The 19,199-nt window shown below is 35.0% G+C and overlaps 1 protein-coding gene and 1 pseudogene across 2 annotated transcripts in view; both read left to right on the forward strand.

Annotated features, from left to right (window-relative positions):
- The window catches only part of LOC119526841 (E3 ubiquitin-protein ligase TRIM33-like), a 42,141-nt gene extending 39,447 nt beyond the window's left edge, over positions 1-2,694 (forward strand). The window contains exons 9-10 of one of the 2 annotated variants that reach the window (XM_037826313.1): positions 607-670; positions 749-887. In XM_037826313.1, the coding sequence (XP_037682241.1) occupies positions 607-663 (57 nt within the window). In that variant the 3' untranslated portion in view covers positions 664-670; positions 749-887. Of the gene's footprint in view, positions 1-606; positions 671-748 lie in introns of both variants that reach the window. The other variant, XM_037826312.1, reaches the window with a different exon arrangement.
- Positions 2,695-9,380: 6,686 nt separating this feature from the next.
- LOC119518140 lies at positions 9,381-11,058 on the forward strand (annotated as a pseudogene).
- The last annotated feature ends 8,141 nt before the right edge of the window (positions 11,059-19,199 follow it).

A 19,199-nucleotide genomic window follows, 5' to 3' on the forward strand; every position in this document is an offset into this window, starting at 1 on the left:
ACCACCTTTGTAGCAAACTTCAAAGGACAGCAATAGAGAATATAGTATAAGCTCACTAATCTGAATTTAAATTTGAAAGGACATTCCTAAATTTTTTGTCTTATTTTTTAATGGAGTTAGATTATTTTCATACGCATTTGCTTTCATGAACTATAGCTGTCATTTGCTAAGAAGCAGCCCCATTTTACTTGCTTTAGTAAGAGTTAAATAATTTATGATTAATATTGACATACAGATAGAATTATGATTGTGTTTTGTTGGGTGTTTTACAGTATTTGGAAAATTTCTTATATCATTTGTTTCACAAATATTTTTCTCTTAAGTAGATTGAAGAACTCAGACCAATTCCTTTACAGATTGACCTCACTATTTCAGCATTTAAGGCAATTTTTAAGGTTTCTCAGTAGCTTTAGTAACAGCTTTGTAAAGAAAATGGTTTCATGTTCTTTAGAATTTTAGAAAGCATTTAATCTGGTCATAGCAATCTGGTCATAGTTAATCTGGTCATAGTAGTTCTCCCTAGTATGGCCGACTTTTGTCGCCAATCCTTTGCAGTCTCATAACTTTAGAAAGGATTATAATTTCCCTTTTTTTTTTTTGACTCTGGTATCCTTTTTAGATGATGAAAGTTGTTCAAGTTTATGCAGAAACACAAGAGATTAATTTGAAGGTAAGCTTTTCAGACCATGCAAACTTGGTGAAGGAATATGCATTACCAACAGGTGAATATTCCTATTTTTGCTTGCAGGCTGATTCAGAAGTAGCTCAGGCAGGGAAAGCAGTTGCATTGTACTTTGAAGATAAACTCACAGAGATCTACTCAGACAGGACCTTCGCACCTTTGCCAGAGTTTGAGCAGGAAGAGGATGATGGTGAGGTAACTGAGGACTCTGATGAAGACTTTATACAACCCCGCAGAAAACGCCTAAAGTCAGATGAGAGACCAGTACATATAAAGTAAAATGACATGGACTTAAATCAGTTCTTACAGAAAGAAAGAAAACAAAAAACTTTTATTTAAGTGTTGCTGGAATATCCTGCCTACAGTGGCGACCTCCTTAAAGAAGCTGATACCTTTTACACAGTGTTAGATTGAAATAATGGACAGAAAACACATTCTTGTCAAAAAAGGGGGAGAGAACTCTATTTGCAATTTTAAAAGTAACCTGAAAGAAAAAGTGAAATGATTTGAAGATTCTTGTTACTAAAGAGGGTGGAAGAGGATGGTTCTCTCGTTGTTACCAGAGATGGGCAAATGTTAATGATCATGTGGTATTGATCAGTGCAGGAAACTGAGTGTACAAGTCAATACACGAGGGTCATGTCGCTTGATAAATTGTCTCTTCAGACTAAAGCACACACACTTATTAAAACAAGTTTTATGCCTTTCCCTCCACTCACATGCATAATAGGTTTTCTAGTTAAAATAAAAGTAGCTCAGATTCCACTTCAGTGTCAGTTTAGACGTGCATTGAAATATGCTGTAATTTTTTTTTTTCCTTCTCATTTTGATGCTATTGGGCCTAAGTTTTTGTATTGGTTTAAATAACTCAATAGTAGTTTTATTTTCTACTCATACTTAGGGTCTAAAAACCCAGACCATTAATCATCATTTAGTCAATTTTAACAGTCTACTGAAGAGGTTGTCAAGTGAAGAGGAAATAAATACGGTAACTTTTCAGTAGTGGATCATGTACTTTTATAATAGTCATTTGCAGAAAATGCTTCACATAATTGCACTTCCAAATAAGATTATTCCCTTGAAAAGCAGAATGTTTATTTCAAAATTAATCTAGTTTTCTGTACATTTATATTTGATTAAGAACATGACAACTGGCTCTTATCCAGTCTTCCTTCATATCAGTTTTCTGATAGACCACTATTGGCAAACAGTAATCTGTCAACTACCAAATGTGTAAAATTTTCTGTATTTCACTTTGTCTTATTTGTAAATAGTGAACTAAAACTTCTGGCAGATCAGCAACATTTGCTGAGCCTGTTTTTTAAGCTAATGTGTATTCTTACTGATGTTCCTATCAAGAAAGGATTTGTAATATATGCTGTCTATTTCTGATGTTCACATTCATATTTTGAGGTTCTATCTTATTTTAATAGAGAACAGACTTCTCAAAAAAAAAAATCTTCCAAAGCATCTTATTATTGGAATATCAAAATATTGAAATAAACCCGGTGGGGTTAGATTACTCATCTGTCCACCAAGTGGGACATTTGCATGGACTTGGGGGCTTAAAGGACTTAGAAGACCTGAAAGTAAATCCTGAAAATGAGCCAATCCCCACTTGAATGGTTACTGGAGTAAACCCACCTCTACTACCCTGATTTCAGCACCTGAGGCATATAAATCAACTTGGCTCTGTTACATTTTTCTTCTCTTCATTTGTGATGCTCAGATCCAAGATGTGTGTTCTAGACTATGTACAGGCTTCTCTTTTGTTGGATTAAAATTATAGTCCTGCTTTTGTATGGACACATTAGAATATAAAGTGACCAAAATAGAAGAGCCATTAGATATTTTTCAGATGTCAGCAGATTTGTGGCAAATCATTTGCCTTTTTAAAAATTCCACTTAAGCAATTCAGACTACTCAGAAAAGAAAATTATTTGACATAACTGTCTAAGAGGTAAATATTTTTTAGTGCGTATTGAATGAAATAAAGTGCTCTACAGAAATCATTCTACAGATTCCTTTGGGTTGTTTTCTTTTTTTAACAAGGGGTGGGGGCGAACAGGAATATGATTCAGGCCTTCTGATGGTATATTTAAATGGTGTTTATGATTATTGTTGATTTATTTTATTTCAGGCCTACTTCAGTTCCTCTTTCAGTTTGTTATGAATTAAACTTCAAATAATATACCAAACTGTTTTATCATTTTACTCAAATTTCAAATTCCTAAGAGGTGTTTTCTTGTAAGAGGGGGTAAATAATTTTAAAATGCTTTTTTCTGTGCCCTTTATCCCTCTTTCCTACAACATCTGTGATTTCAGTTTAAAAGTAGACATATATGGAAGGCACATTTTTGGAAGGCCTTCAAAAGTCATGAGTATAACTCCTTTTTAGTCAAGCCTTTGAGTCCTAGTATTTTATACTTGCTCTTCACTTGAGTTGTTTTCACAGTTTTTAGATAACTCGTTAATAGAGTCTGCCATCTGGGGGGGGGTGAACGAATTTTAAATAAATATTTATTTCTCAATAGTTGGGGCCTTAAAGATAATGTATTCTCTTAAAAACATTTCCATGTTAGATCAAGTTTTTGCTTTGTTTTTTGTTTGTTTTAAGATTGGTTCTTTAAAAGCCACTTTATTGTCAACATTTAACAGGCTCCATTTCTGTTAACAGAAGATATTTCATACTGCTGAGGAACTACTATTAAATTGATAGCTGTTGATAAACCACCATTAAGGTGTTCACTTTAGATTTCCTTACAGCCTTTTTCTTGCACACTGATCACTTTGTTTCTAAGCTGACTACTTCAGCTCTATATGGACTGTGGTAAAAGGTATAAAATCTTCAATTGATAACCAGATATTTTATGTTTTCCTATTAATTTATGCTTTACAAAGACTAAAATTGAATCAATACCTTAAGGCAGTTTGTTTTGATATTCTCCCACATTTCTATTCTTAGTTAAAAATGGAGTATTTTAGGCTTGGAGAAAAGTTCCTGTAATGTTTTCTTAAAAGTTTGCAAAAATTTTGCCACATTCCCTTTTCTTCTCCCATTAGGAAACTTAAGAACAAAATGTTCTCCTGGCCTAAATTTGTGTCTTACAGCACTTGCCTCGTATTGCTCACTGAGTGACAGAATTGCTTTGGAATGTGAGGCATGTGAAAATTCCAAAGTATGGCTAGGTTTTAGGTTTCACTCTGTGTAAAAATACCAAATCATTACTACAGAGAAAGGATAAAGTGTTAGATCCACTGCTGAGTACTTTCTGGAATTAACAAAGTTCTTTCTGACTTCTATTTCTTATGTAAGGGAAATTTAAGTAATTTTTAAAGTCAGTAAAGTCTCAATTTTTGTTATAACAAATCTTGATTTTTCTTTTTTTCTTTTTTTTTGTTAATCCAAAGAAATAATGCTTTTAAATAGAAATAAAATGTTTATAGTGTGCGAAATGTAGATTTATCAATTACCTCAGCAGGTATCCTGCCATGTAATTATTAGTGATTAATGTTAATAAGCCAATAGATTCAGGTCTTCTGACTATGCCCTTGGATTGTGGCCTACCATATGTTTATTGAAGGGTCTCTTACTATCCAGAAGGGGTAGATGGTGTGGCCCACTCCCCCTTGGCCTTTAAATCCCTTGTCTCCATTCACATCACAACACATGAAGTATAAGAATTTCATTTCTTAAAGTTAGTACTGCTTATTTGAATGCATATTCAACATTGGATCAGTGAGTAGTTTATAAAAATCCACTCATCCCAACTCCCTCAGAACAATCAAGTTCTTAATTCATACTTATGAATTCTTAATTCAAATCATCTGTATTGATGAAGATAAGCTAACAGCAACAAGGTTTTCAAGATGCATCAGTTTGATCATGTACTGGACTTGGATGTTTTCCTTTCATTTCTTTCTCAGTTACCTCCTTGATAAAGCAATAACACTGCTTTAAGTCTGTTGCCTAATAGCATGTCATAATCTTCTCCTGGACGGTGATTTTATAGGAAAGTTTGTATGCATATATCACCCAGTCTATCTTTTAAAAATTAAGAAAGTTAAATGTATGCTGGAGCTAATGACAATATATTGTGGCATTTTATTTTAAAAATTGGGGAAAGTTGCATATTTTTTTAAAAGTTGGTGTTTGAGTAAAAAAAATGAAGGTACTTTTTTAAGAAAAAAATGTATATGCCACAGTTTACATAGACATTTCAGATTTCAACATATACTCTTGGATATAATGGTTTCTTTTACATGGTCAAAATGCATGTATAGCATTTTGTCCATCTTAGTTCCTTGTGTTTGCCTATGTGGTCCTTTACATATTTTTTTATTGTATCTGAGATTCAAAATTATCTTCAAGAATTAATTTGGATAAATTTATTATATCTAACTACAAAATGTACAAAATTAAGTTTAGCCCTTTTCTAGTATTAAAATTGAAAATAGTCTTTTAAATTCACCAAATTTGTATGTGGGAAAGCACTGAAATGATTTTTTAAGTGCCACTCCAAAATTCCCTTTCAGGTATGGCCTAAATTTCAATCCTAAGAACGAAATGCATGTCTGCTCCTGGTCTGAAAAATGTAGGCATTTCCTATGTTTAAAAACACAGTGAAACGTGTATATAAGCCTATAAACAAACGATTTGTGCAATTTGAAAGCCTGTTAATTTTCTATGTAGACCTACCTACACACGAAAGGGTTAAATTCACAGCCTTTCTTGTTCCTTGCTTTCAGTATTTCACCCGGCCTCCTCCCCCTCATTATGATTATTGCTACTACTATTATTATTTTTGCACATAGTTAACTACCCTTCAGTATGATTCTTAAAGAAAAGTGCTGTTTCTGTGGTTTCGTATTCTCTAAATAATCATATTTAATTTTTTTAAACACGGTTGCAGTTTCTAATTGTTTCGTTCCTGTGTTTTTGCTGGTATGTAATAAAAGCAACTTTTTTCTTTTCATGGTTATTTAAAACATTAGCTGCTTGTAAATATTTCTTGTTACAATGCTCTGGAATGTGTTGTAGAAGTTGTATTAGATTAGTTTAAAGCCTTGTTTGAAAATCACATTGTTTTGGTTATTTCTATTAAATTAGAAAATTGAAAAAGTTTTCAAATGAATTTCCTTTTTTTCTCCTCTGTGAGTTGAGAATAAATAAAGATAGTCCTTATCCTCACAGTGTTTATACTCTATTAGAGGGTGATGAGTGCTGTGATAGGGATTAGCATGGAATATAGTAAGAACCCATAGAAAAGGATCTAATCTAAACTTTGTTAGGGAAGCTATCTGTTTAATTCATAAAAGTTGAGGATACTGAACCAGGCAAAGAGAGAGTGAGAAGTCAATAGAATATGCAGAAGCCTGGAAGTGAAAGAAAACATTTATGTATTCTAGGAACTGAATAGTTCAATATGACTGGAACAGAATGGAAATTGGAGGATAAAATACTAAGCTGGAAAACTCAGCATGGTCATCTTCAAGCAGAGACTCACAAGTCATGTTAAAGGGTTTAGGACTTAAACTGTGGGTAACAAAGGATCCCTTGAAGCATTTTAAGCAGAGTTGGGGAGGTGACATAATCAGATCAACTTTTAGAAAAGGTTATTTTAACTGTAAAGAATGGGTTGGGGAGAAGATTAGAGGTAGAGAGGCAGGTGTAGACTATGAGTAATCCAGGTAAGCCATAAACTCGATATTTGGGAGTAGAGATGGAGAATAGCAGTCAAGTTTTAGAGAGATTTAGAAAATAAACTTGATGGGTAATTGAAGCCATGGGAATGAATGGTGTTACCTAAAGAAGATTTTATATGGTACCTATTGAATTAGGAAAAAGGAAGAGAAAGGAATAGGTTGGGGGTGGAAGGAAGTGAGTTCAGTTTGGGGCATATTGAATTTGAGGTACTGATGAAAATTAACGCCTGGATGACCATGGTTCTGGTGTGCATGAGAGAACCCTGGGCTGGGAAAAAGACTAAGATCCATCTGATGGGAATCATGTCTGTTTTATTCAACACTGAATGTACTGAGCACATGTAAGCATTCAGTAAGTAACTGTTGTGGATGCCTCTAGCATAACGGGGATTATGAGGATGGGATTTTCTAGGAAATTTATACACTTGAGTAAATTATGTATGACAGCAGAGGAAGCAACACTTAAGAACTACAAAAAGAAGGCTCCAAAAGGGAGAGTAAGGATTAGCCGCAGAGGTAGGAGAAAAGTCAGGCGAGTGGTAATGGAAGACAAGGGAAAGGTGTTTCAGGAAGGTGTTGAGAGGTATCAGTATTGGCAAGAGATGAAGTAAAGATAAAATAGCCATTGAGTTAACAATTTAGAAGCCATAGATGACCTCAGTAAGAGCTCTCCCAGTGGAAACAACAGCAAGAGTACGGTGGGTAAGATGATTGAGAGATGTCAAAGAAATCATTTAAGTATAGACTTTTTTCAGGAAGTTTGACTTTATCTTTAGGTTGTACAGAACTTATAGCCATGAATAATCAAGTAAAACATCAGAAGGGAACTTCCTAATTATCTTTCAAAATCCGTGTTGTACAGTGGGAAAAGCATGGGTTTTGGCATTTGGGAGACTTTTGAACCCTATCTTTGTTACCTGTTTGATCTTTCTGCATTTCACTTTTATTTGTGAAATGAGAATAGTCATTTCCAGCTCATTTAATTAATATTGAAATAAAATGAGATTATTTAGAGCACAGGGTGACATACAGTAAGTTCTCAATACACATTTAGTTTCCTTTTATTTCCTTTCCCTTCTATTGCCATGGAAGGGGGACAGGTTAGAAAAGGTAGTGTCTCCCTTTTTTTTTTGACATAAGAACAGACCTCTGTACTGGACCCTTTTAACTCATCATTCATCCTTCTTGTAGATGCCAGCTAATAGGCATATTAAGGCTCTAGATTTTTAGGGAGTAATAAATACAAAAATGAATTGGTAGGATAAGACCCTCATGGAAGATCAAGCTCTCCCCCTTCTGGGGCCTCAGGTAGTGGTAAATATATCACTATTCATTTGTAAAGATGTTAGTTACTATTGGTGGTCTAGAAAGTAAATGCACAGGGACATCTATTTTTGACAGTACGGCAGACTACATATCCTAAGGAATTCTCTTGATATGAAACTATTGAAATGCTGGAAAAGATATATTTTTTTAAAGTCATCTATAAATGCTTAGCTGACCTAGCAAGGAAGAAAGGATACTCAACCATCCCCACCTCCACCCCCAAATATTTATATGTTACCTAAGTAGAATTTTTGCCAAAAAAATTTGTGTCAATCTAATGTGGAATAAAGCGACAAAACTGGAATGCGGGACATTTACAAGACCTTTGGTCAGGATGCTTGAGAAAAGTAAATGTCTTACAAAACACATGGGAGGCTGGGCTAGATATAACCAAATGCAATGCATGTACTTTGATTTGATCTTGAATTAAATAAACCAAGGCATTTTTTGGCATATGGGAAAATTTGTACATGAGCTCTGTTACATTATATTATGGAATAATGGTTAATTTTCTTAAGTGTGATTGATAATTCTTTTTTTTTTTTTATGAGGAGAATCTCCTTTAGGAGGTGCATGCCAAGATACCTCGGGGTGAAGTTCATGGTCTACTTTTCAGATGCTAGGCTAAAAAGTGGGTATAAAATAGATATGTGAGTGCAAATGTGGCACAGTTAACAATGGGTAAGGCTTACTGAAAGATGGGTGTTTATTGTATTGTTTTCAACTTCTTTTTAGACTTGAAAATTTTCAAAATTAAAAATATTTTGTGCAGGGTGAAATGAAAAGTACAGATCCAGAGAAAAAATAGTGCTAAAGAGGAAAATTGTTCTAAGGACTCTGCCAGTCATTGTGGGATAAAGGTTTTGGAATGGGCTAAGCTCTTTTTAAGGGCCTAGGACAACAAAAGTGTGATGTCTGAGTGAGATACTTAAAGAGCTGGGTCCTCAAAAGATGACATACTCAGTGAAAGAATGACCCGGAATACGTTACCTCAGAGAAGAGACAGAAAACTGGGTGGAGGAAAGAAAAACCTCCCCTGAGAATTTGTATCCACAAGCTGATATTTAAAACATATTTGGAGCTAGATTCATACTACCACATCATCAGAAAGTAAAACAGAATTAAAAGTGATCTCAGGTTAGAAGTGATTTGAGTCACTTAGAAACACATTAACACTCTTAAGGAAAGTACTTTAAACCTAATATCGAAGACTTCTAAGAATAATGTTCCAGTACTCTCGGACTCATTTAAAGTAAAAAATGTGAAAAGCAAGTATTAGCAAATCCAGAGAAACAGCAGAATCCGACCAGCAAACTCTACAGATAGCGGATGTATTCAGACACATTTTTCAAAAAAAAATTTGTATCTTCAAAATTGGGATGGCATTCCAATATTGGCAATATACTTTCAATACTTAATGGCTTAGATTCAATGAGATACAGATGTGTAAAGAAATGGAAGAGACTATCATAAAACAGCAAGGAACAAGAGGCTTAAAAATGATGTGGGTGAGCCTGGAAGACCTGCCGGATCCCCGCGGGGATGGAGCGCGCCGCGAACGGGGCACGTCCGCGGCGGGAACCGTCTATAGGAAGGCCAAGCAGCCGCCACCACGCTTTCTGTCGCGGCTACACGCAAGCCAGCCAGGCCGAGGGCCGCGGCGGCGATGCTTCCACGGCAGCGCCCACTACCGCGCTCCTCTCAGCTGCAAGAGGACTGCGGGGGAGGCGGAGGCGACGGCGGCGGCAGCGGTGGGACTGAGGTGGTGGAAGTGCAGTTATGCGCCGGACGTTTGACCGCGCGCACCATCGAGGAGGAGGAGCGGCTCCACCGCGAGCGCTTCTGGAAGATTATAATGCCTTCCGCTACTACTGCACCAGCATGCATGAACGAGTGAACCGAACAGACAATTTCGATCAACTTCCACCTAAAGAACAGACGCTACTTCCTCTGTTTCTTCATTTGGATAAGATCCGGAAATGCACTGATCATAATCAAGGAATACTGCTGATTGTAGTGTAAAATAGCATACATATGTTTGGAAATAAAGAATATGGAGAAGATGGGAATGGAAAGATTATGCCAGCATCTACGTTTGACATGGATAAGTTAAAATCCACATTGAAACAGTTTGTGAGAGACTGGAGTGAAACTGGGAAAGCAGAAAGGGATGCCTGCTACCAGCCAATCATGAAAGAAGAAAAATTTTTTTTCCAAAAGAGAAACGAGATCTTTCTAAAGTAAACATTCTGGTACCTGGTGCTGGACTAGGAAGACTGGCCTGGGAAATAGCTGTGCTATGTTATGTCAAGGAAATGGAGTTTTTCATGCACTTTTCTTCCAACTTTGTACTCAACAGATGTTCTGAAATTCATAGATATAAGCTTTATCTCTGGATCCATCAGTTTAGCAATAATCGGAGATCAGCTGATCAGATTTGACCAGTCTTTCTCCCTGATGTTGATCCGCACAGTCTTCCTCCTGGTTCTAACTTTTCTACGATGGCTGGAGATTTTCAGGAGATACATTCAGAATGCAACATCTGGGACTGTGTTGCTACCTGTTTCTTCATAGACAACAGCTCATAATGTAATTGATTATATTGATACAATATGGAAAATACTCAAGCCAGGTGGAATTTGGATAAATCTAGGTTCTCTTCTGTACCATTTTGAAAATTTGGCAAATGAACTTTCCATAGAACTGAGGCTATGAAGATGTAAAAAATGTTGTTCTACAGTATGGTTTCCAGGTGGAGGTGGAAAAAGAATCTGTCCTGTCAACATATGCTGTGAATGATCTCTCCATGATGAAATACTGCTATGAATGTATCTTGTTTGTGGTCCATAAACCACAATAATTGTCTCAAGTGATGTCACCAGAAAAAAAATTTACTAAGAGCAAATGCTGAAACGATCAACTCAAAATTCACTATCAGTCATGACAGGATACAACCTCAAATCAGTGATGCCTTCTTATTCCTAACAAAATTTAGAAGTAGTGTATTTGCTTAATAGGTGTTTATTGCTTTTTCAGAAATATATGCCGTGCATATTTGTACTACACAAGTGAAAATGGAGGAAATATCTTCAAGTATACTTTTTCCTTAAAGTGCAGATTGTATCTTTCAGTAGGAAAAAAAAACTTTCTCCAGTGTCTTCATTGAAACTGTCCTGCTGCACGTCTGCCATATTAATGACTAATGATATTGAGGTCCATAATAATCTCCCTTTTTATTTTCCACCCATTGCACATGTGCTGTTTTAGGAGTAAGGAACCTCTGTCACAATCAGCATCTGGAATTGGGACTTGTTCATTTTAGACATGAACAGTCTATACATAAAATGTTTGCCTATTCTTTTATCATTCAAATTATTTGATTTTCTTTTTTCTAGCTCAGCTCAAAGGAGAAGCATCATTTCATTTTTATGAAATACTTAATTTAATAGCATCACAGGCTAGTAAAATGCATTCAGGTAATCTGAGAAAATAATGTCTTTTTTGGCAACACTTAACCGAAAAGTTTTTTTTTTTTTAACTTTTTTTAAAACATTCTCATCATTGGATCATTTTGAAATGTTTTGAGATCTCAGTATCCTAAGTGAGGCACAAAAGTCTTTATTAAAGGTAATGCTCAAGGTAGTGCTAGTAAACTGGGAAAATAAGAATAAAATTTGCCCACTTGAAATGTATTTCAAACTATAAATGAATACAGAGTTTGCTAGTGTGATGTGTAATCTGGATTACAAAAGCAAGCACTTTTTTCATTAAAACTATTATATACTACTAGAAACTGTCATAATGGTATTAAGGTGGGGAAATGTTGAATATGAAATTCAGGGGTAAATTACTGCCCATGATCTGTGTCTTCATGGAAGTAGCAGCCATTAATGTAATTTCAGATTAATTAACACCAATTTTGTTCCCTGGTAGCTGCATCTTAAATAGTATGTGCTGCTTTAAATTTCTACCTTTAGCAGATCTTTATTGGAGGGAGTTTTCCTTTGTATTTTTTTTAATTTTTATTATTCTGTTTCTAGTAGCTTGGAAAGTAGAGATAACTAATGTTTCACCCTTTTCTTGGAGAAAAGGAAGTACTCATGTTGAATATTTTCACAGATGATTGTGATTGCATTAAATGATCTCTTTGGGAATTCGGATTAGATGGACTTAATCACAATAAGGTGCTGGTAGGATGTCATTTTTTAATAGAAAAACTTATAAATCTTTAGATCTTTATTGTCACTTAGGTAGGGAGAGTCACTGCATGATTTGGCATCTTACCAGTAGGACCTTCTGCAGTAGAGTAAGGGAGATTTTGTGACCTTTTCTCCCATTATGCAATGAACAATTCCCTGGAGTTAATTTGACTTGACAAATTATGGACGTCTATACCTGCTTGTTTGTTTTTTTTAAACTATTTCTCTTTTTTTTTTATGTCCCTTAATACTTGGCAGATATTCATTTGGTGGGAATTCTCATTACCTACATCATTAACTTGAAATTAATTGCAAGGAAAAAAAAAACCAAAAAAAAATTATTTTGTTTTTTAGGAGAAATAGAGAACTTAGAGGAGCCTACATATTAGAAAAATTCATTGAAAGAAAAAGAATGCATGCTCTTTTTGAGTAATTCAGAAATGTTTTATTCACTAACTAGTATTCGGTGTTTTTTACAACTAGTATCAAATCTTTCTTTTTCTATAGAGGCAAAAGTAGTTTGACACCAACAAGTTGACTTCATTGCATAAATCTTTTTTTCTATAAGAATGTATTCCTTAATAATGTTACTTATATTTTAAATTAAATTTTTAATATTTTGGTTACTTCTGAAATCAGTTATTTCATTTTTCCCTCATATCAAGAATATTATTTTTTAAATGTTGTAAGCAAATTTGCTTCATCTTTTTTCTTATAGTTTTTGCAGTTAATAATTTCTAAACTTGAAAATGTGGTATCAGTCAACTGAAGTGTCAATGGAGAATTTATTTAATTTTGTATTTCTTATGTTTAGTCCTAGCTACTAAAGTGTTTAAGCCTTAAATCAATTTTTTTCCTTTAAGTTAGCTCTCTACACAAATGTTTTCATTCATTTTCATAGAGTGATGGTGGGGAGAAGTGTCATTGTGCTTCCCTTATAATTTTTATTTCCATAAGCTAGCTGAAGCAGTGCAGGTTAGGCTATGTTAATCAAGTGAGCAATGTGGGGTATGTGAAATATAAAGAGAAGCTGTATAAATCACAGTATACAGTTATGAAGTTTGGGAACTGTAAAATGTACTATATTTATATGTAACTCTTATTCTAAAAGTTACCACAAAGGTGGAATTGAAAGTGTCATATCTGCATGAAATTTCCTATATTTTTAATGTGTATGATGGACTTCATTTTTCTTGAATATTAAAGTCTGCCAATTTCTACAAAAAAAATGATGTGGGTGGTGTTGATAAACAAGGGCACATAGGAAGATAAATGGTAAATCAGATTTGAAAAAGAACAGAATAAAACATCTAGAAATGAAAAACAACAGGTTAGAAATAGCTAAAGAGAAGATTAATGAATCAGAAGACCAAGATGGAATTTTACAGATTGGAGTACAGAAAGACAAGAGATGGAATATATAAAAGAAGTTAAAGGACATGGAAGACATACTGAAAAGGTCAACATGCAGCTAATAGAGTACCAGAAGGAGATTATAAAGAATGGGTAAGCATGACATTTGAGGGTATTGTTGCTGAGGATTTTCTAAATTTGGTTAAAGTCATACATCCTGAGATTTGGAGAGTCTGGTCAACATCTAGACCACTGAGCTAAGTTTTAGAAGGGAGACAAAACTCTAGGACCTACAAAAGGAGGAAGTCAGAGTGAGACAATTATGAAGCAAACCACCATAAATAAGGATCTTAAACATAGGAGAAATAAGATATTACCTTCAAAGGATCAGCAGTTAGTCTGACAACTACTTAACAATAGTGGAAATCAGAAGACAAGTGGAATAATATGTATTAAGAGAAGCTGTCAATTTAGAATTTATGTAACAGAATTATCTTTAAAAAAAGGACAAATACATTTTAAATAATAACTGAGCTTACTACCAACATGTCCTTGTTGAAGGAACTTCTGAGGGTTTACTCCAAGAAAGAAAACAAGGATGGAAAGATTTCAAATGCAAGGAGGAATGGTGAGCAAAGAAAATGGCAAGAAGGTAAGGCTAAATTATTAAACAAGAATGTGAATTTTTATGAGTAAAAATAAGAGGACTGATGAACTTCTGACATGACAGTAAAGGAGCTTCACTAATCTACTTCCAGTGAAATTGGTGAAAATTATTTTTAAAACCAATCATCATTTAAAGCCTTCTGGAAATGGTCCTAAGGGCAAATAGCAAATGAAGATGCAGCTCTTTGTGAAAATTTGTAAAGATTCTGTAAAAAGATAAGAATATGTGGTATCTGAAACAAGACTGCTCCCTTCATCTCCCCACCCAGCTCAGTGAGGTGGAGAGTGCACTCCAGGCTGCTGCAGCCACGAACACAGGACTACCCCCAACTCCCAGGCAGAGGGCTTTCTTCCTGGTGGGGCAGGACATCACTTTCCTAGGGACCACATAGGGTCCTAGGGAACTCCTGTTGCCAAGGCTAAGTAATGGATGAGTGTAGTAGAGAAGTGAGAGATTCCTTCTGCCTAACACCTACTCATTGAGTGGAATCCCTATCTTGGGTGCTGCATGCTGAGAATACTAGACCTCCAGGACCCTTCTGCTGGCTCATAAGGCAGTGGTCTACACTAGGAGAAGCAAACAGAGGATATCAGACTGCTTACCCCACTCCATCTACTTTCCAGTGCCTGGAGTAGGGGCGTCACTCAAAAACTTGCCTTTGTCCCCACCCACAGTTCCTAGAGCTCTGACTTAGAGATTTTGCCTGGGAAGCAAAGCAGTCCATAAAACAGACAGTCTCTTCTGTAAAAAAAAACAACTTCCTTTGCAACAGAGTATGGAGAAGTTCAACCTGAGGTTGTTCTCAAACAGTGGAGGCCCTGGTGGAAGGCACCTGGGAGGAGATTCAAATTACAGGCTACACTATATGCCTGCTAGATTGCAGGAGAGAAGAGGGTATTAAGACAGTTGAGAGGAGCCCTCCTTGGGTCAACAAAAATCGGATTCAGACTTCAAAGGAGGCAGAAATTGGTTGGATACATTTGTGGAGCAAATTGTGCCCCAGGGCATTGTAGAAAACAGTAGAGCAGTAAGCCCACAATTAGTGGAGTTTTAACAGCTGTATATGCTTGTTAAAGAGGAATGGAGCCCTACCAAAATCACTATCATCCCAGGGTGATTGTGGGTATGCCCAAAAGCTGCACCTCCCTGAGGAGCAACTTCAGAGGGCTAATGCTCTGTGAGATGTGGGGAATAGACTTCACTAAAATAACCCAGCCAGTTACAGTCAAATAATAACAAATCCCAGGACTGAGGAGGAGAGTACCCAGAGTTCTTACAATATATTAACTAAAATGTCCAGCTTCCAATGAAAAGTTGCAGGGCATTCAGAAACACAGCAATTGCAACAATTGAAATTAAAAATTCACTAACAATGACCCAACAAAGAATAAGCAAACTTCAAGATAGAATAATAGAGATAATGCAAGCTGAAGAACAGAGAAATGTGGGACACCATTTAGTGCACCAATATAAACATAATGGGAATACCAGAGGAGAGGACAGAAAGGAAAAGAAAAAAATATTTGAAGAAATAATGATTGAAAACTTACCAAATTTATTTTAAAACAACAACCTATGCTCAACAAACTTCAAGGAGGGTAAACAAAGAGATCCACAATCATAGTAAATGGTTAAAGCCAAAGACAAAAAAAAACAAAAAAAAATCTTGAAAGCAGCAAGAGAAAAAAAATGACATGTTACTTACAAGGGAACCCCAATAAGAATAACATTTTTTTCCTGAGCAGAAACAAAAGAGACCAAAAGGCAGTGGGATAACATTCAAAATGCTCAAAAAAAATTAACAATCAAGACTCTTATGTCCAGCAAAACTATTTTTCAAAGGTGAAGGGAAAATTAAGTTATTTCCAGATAAACAAGAAGCCAAGAGAATTTGTTGATAGCATACACCGCCTCACAAGAAGTTCTAAATGAAGTTCTTCAGGCTGAAAGCAAGTAACCCCAGATGGAAATTTGAATCCACACCAGTAAAGGAAATTACCTAGTTATTTAAGACAGTATTGTTGGGCATATACACATAAAATGAAATCATGTGTAATACATTTGCCAACAGCTGCACAAAGGAAGTGGGTGGGAGCAAAGCTATTGGGCTAAGGAAATAATAACAGATGGGAATATAATCATTATAATAATGTCTTGTTGAGTTTGGAACATTAATGTATGTAATATGTACAACAATACCACAAAAAAGGAAAATGGAATAGAGTTACATAGGGATAACATTTCTGTTACTGGAATTAAGCTAGTATAAATCTGAAACTGATTCTACTAAACTAAGACATAAACACTAGAACAATCACTCAAAAAATAACTCAGATATATTTAAAAAAATCAGGAAAAACTGAAAAGACTTATGTTACTAGAGTTAGAAATGAAAGAGGGGACATTACTACTGACTTTATAGGAATAAAAAGGATTCTAAGAAAAAAATATGAACATTGTATGCCAGCAAGTCAGATAACCTAGATGGAATGGACGAATTCCTAGAAATTCACAAACTACGGAAACAGACTCAAGAAGAAATAAAAACTTCTATTCCTAGATGCTATCTATAGATATTTCCATTCTTAAAGACTTTATGAGATTTAAGTAGTAATCAAATAACTACTCACAAAGAAAAGCCCAGACCTGGATGTCTTCATCACTGAATTCTAACTAACAATTAAAGAAAAATTAGTACCACCTCTTCCAAAGAATACAAGAGGAGGGGGCTAACTCGTGAGCCCTTATTACTCTGATGACAATACGTTATGAATATGGATACAAAAATCCTCAAAGAAAGACTAGCAAACTGAATACAGTTACATAAGAATTATGCACCATGACCAAGTCGGATTTAATCCAAGGGATGCAAGGTTAGTTGAACATCCAGGAAAAAAAGTAATTTATCATATAAATAGAATAAAAACAAAAATCATTGTTTTAATTTCCTAGCCACTAAAATAAATACCATACAATGGGTTGGCTTAAGAGAAATATATTGGCTCATGGTTTCAGAGGTTAGAAGGCTTCTTTTCTCCTGGGGTTGGTGAATTTTGGCTTGCTGGCAATCTTTGGGGTTTCTTGACTTTTCTGTCACATGGCAATTTGCATGGTGGCATCTTCTCCTTTCTATTTTGTGTTCTGTTGACTTCCAGTTTCTGCCTGCTCTCTGTGGCTTATTTTTTCTGTGTCCAATTTCTTTTGCTTATAAGGACTTCAGCCATATTGGATTAAGGTTCACTCTCATTTGGTTTGGCACATCTTAACTAATAGCATCTTCAAAAGTCCTATATACAAATGGGTTCACACCTACAGGGCCAAGATTTGAGACCTGAACATGCCTTTTTGGGGGGATATGATTCAATCCCTAACAGTCATCTCAATAGATGTATATAAAATGTTTGACAAAATTGAACATCCTTCCATGATAAAAATACTCACTTAACTGGGAATATAAGAGAACTTCCTCATCCTGATAATGGGCATAATGAAAACTCATTATACTTTACAGTGAAAGATGGGATGTTTTCCCCCTAAGATCAGGAGCAAGACAAGGATATCCTCTTGCCATTTCTATTCAACACTGGACTGGAAGTTCCAGCCAGGGCCATTCATAAGAAAGAAAGGAGGAGGGAAGGAAGGGAGGAAGGAAAAGGAAACAAAAGAGAAAAATTTATACTCTCAAAACTACAAAACATTGTTCAAAGAAATCAAAGATTTAATTAGTTGGAAAATATTTCACATTTATTGATTGGAATTAAGCCCATATATCTGTGATCAACTGATTTTCAACAATAATAATAGAACTAGAGTGTGCAATATACCTACAAGGAAAAGAGAAAGGGGGAAATCTAAAAGAAAGGAAGGAAGGAAGGGAGGAGGGCAGAAAAAAACATGAATAGATAGCACAAAATAATGATAAAAATAATTCAAAATATTAGTCATAAATGTATGTAGACCAAACTGTATTGTTAAAAGGAATTTTGTCAAACTACATTTAGAAACCCATACATATACTCTTCACAAGAGATATCTGAAAACAAAAATACAGAAAGGCTGAAAGAAGTTTTGAAAAAATACGTGAGCCAAAACTCATAAAGAAATTCACCACATAGTGATAAAAGGTTAATTTTGCCAGGGATATATAACAGTATTAAAATTGTAAGCACCTAAATCACAATTTTAAAACATAAAGGAAGAATTGATACAACTACAAGAAGAAATGGAAAAATCCACCATTTCAGTGGGTGATAACTGGTAAGTCAAGCAGACAAAATATTAGAATCTTATATATTAGTAAGATTACTGGACAATGTAATTAAGAATTCAATGTATATTTATGGAACACTGCATCTGATAATTGGAGAGTATGCATTCTTTTGAAGTACACATGCACCACTTAGAAAAACTGATCACATTGTAGTCCAAAATGCAAGCCTCATTAAATTTCAACAATTTGCTCTATTATTGCCCACATTCTCCACCCACAACTCAATGACAAAATCAGTAACAAAAAGTTGATAAAATCGCATACAGTCCCTATTTTTGTAAATGCTAGAATACTTCTATACTTAAGGATTAAAGTAGACAATGAAAATTAGGAAACAATTAGAATTGAGCAATGAAAGTACTATAAAAATGGAAAAAAATAGTAATGGAATGTAGGCATATGTCTACTTAGAGAGATACTTATAGCCTTAAAGGGTTATATCAGAAAAAAAGAAAGCCGAAAATAAATGAGAAAAAAGTTAGAAAAATGATTGCAAAACAAATCCAATGGAAGTAGAAGGAAAGAAATAAAGGAAATAGAAAATAATAAAACAGAATCAACAATCAAAAGTTGGGTTTTTTTACACTTTTTATTGTGAAATATAACATATACAGTAAAGTGATAACCTTCAAAGTACAATTTAACTAGTTATAGAGCAAATTTCAAAGAATGGTATGGCTTAAAATTCCACAATTTCAGTGTGTTCCTTATTGTGAAATATAACATACTTAAAGAAAGGTGATAACTTTCAAAGTACAATTTACCAAATAGCTAGAGTAAATTTAAAAGAATGGGTTACACAGGGGAGTAAATCTCCCTGGCAACATGGAATACAACTCCCAGGGAGGAATCTAGACCCAGCATCACGGGATGGAGAACATTCTTCTTGACCAAAAGGGGGATGTGAAAGGAAATGAAATAAGCCTCAGTTGTGCAGAGATTCCAAAAGAAGCCAAGAGGTCACTCTGGTGGGCACTCTTACGCACAACATAGACA

This window comes from Choloepus didactylus, chromosome 2, assembly GCF_015220235.1.
Source record: "Choloepus didactylus isolate mChoDid1 chromosome 2, mChoDid1.pri, whole genome shotgun sequence".
NCBI lineage: Eukaryota > Metazoa > Chordata > Mammalia > Pilosa > Megalonychidae > Choloepus > Choloepus didactylus.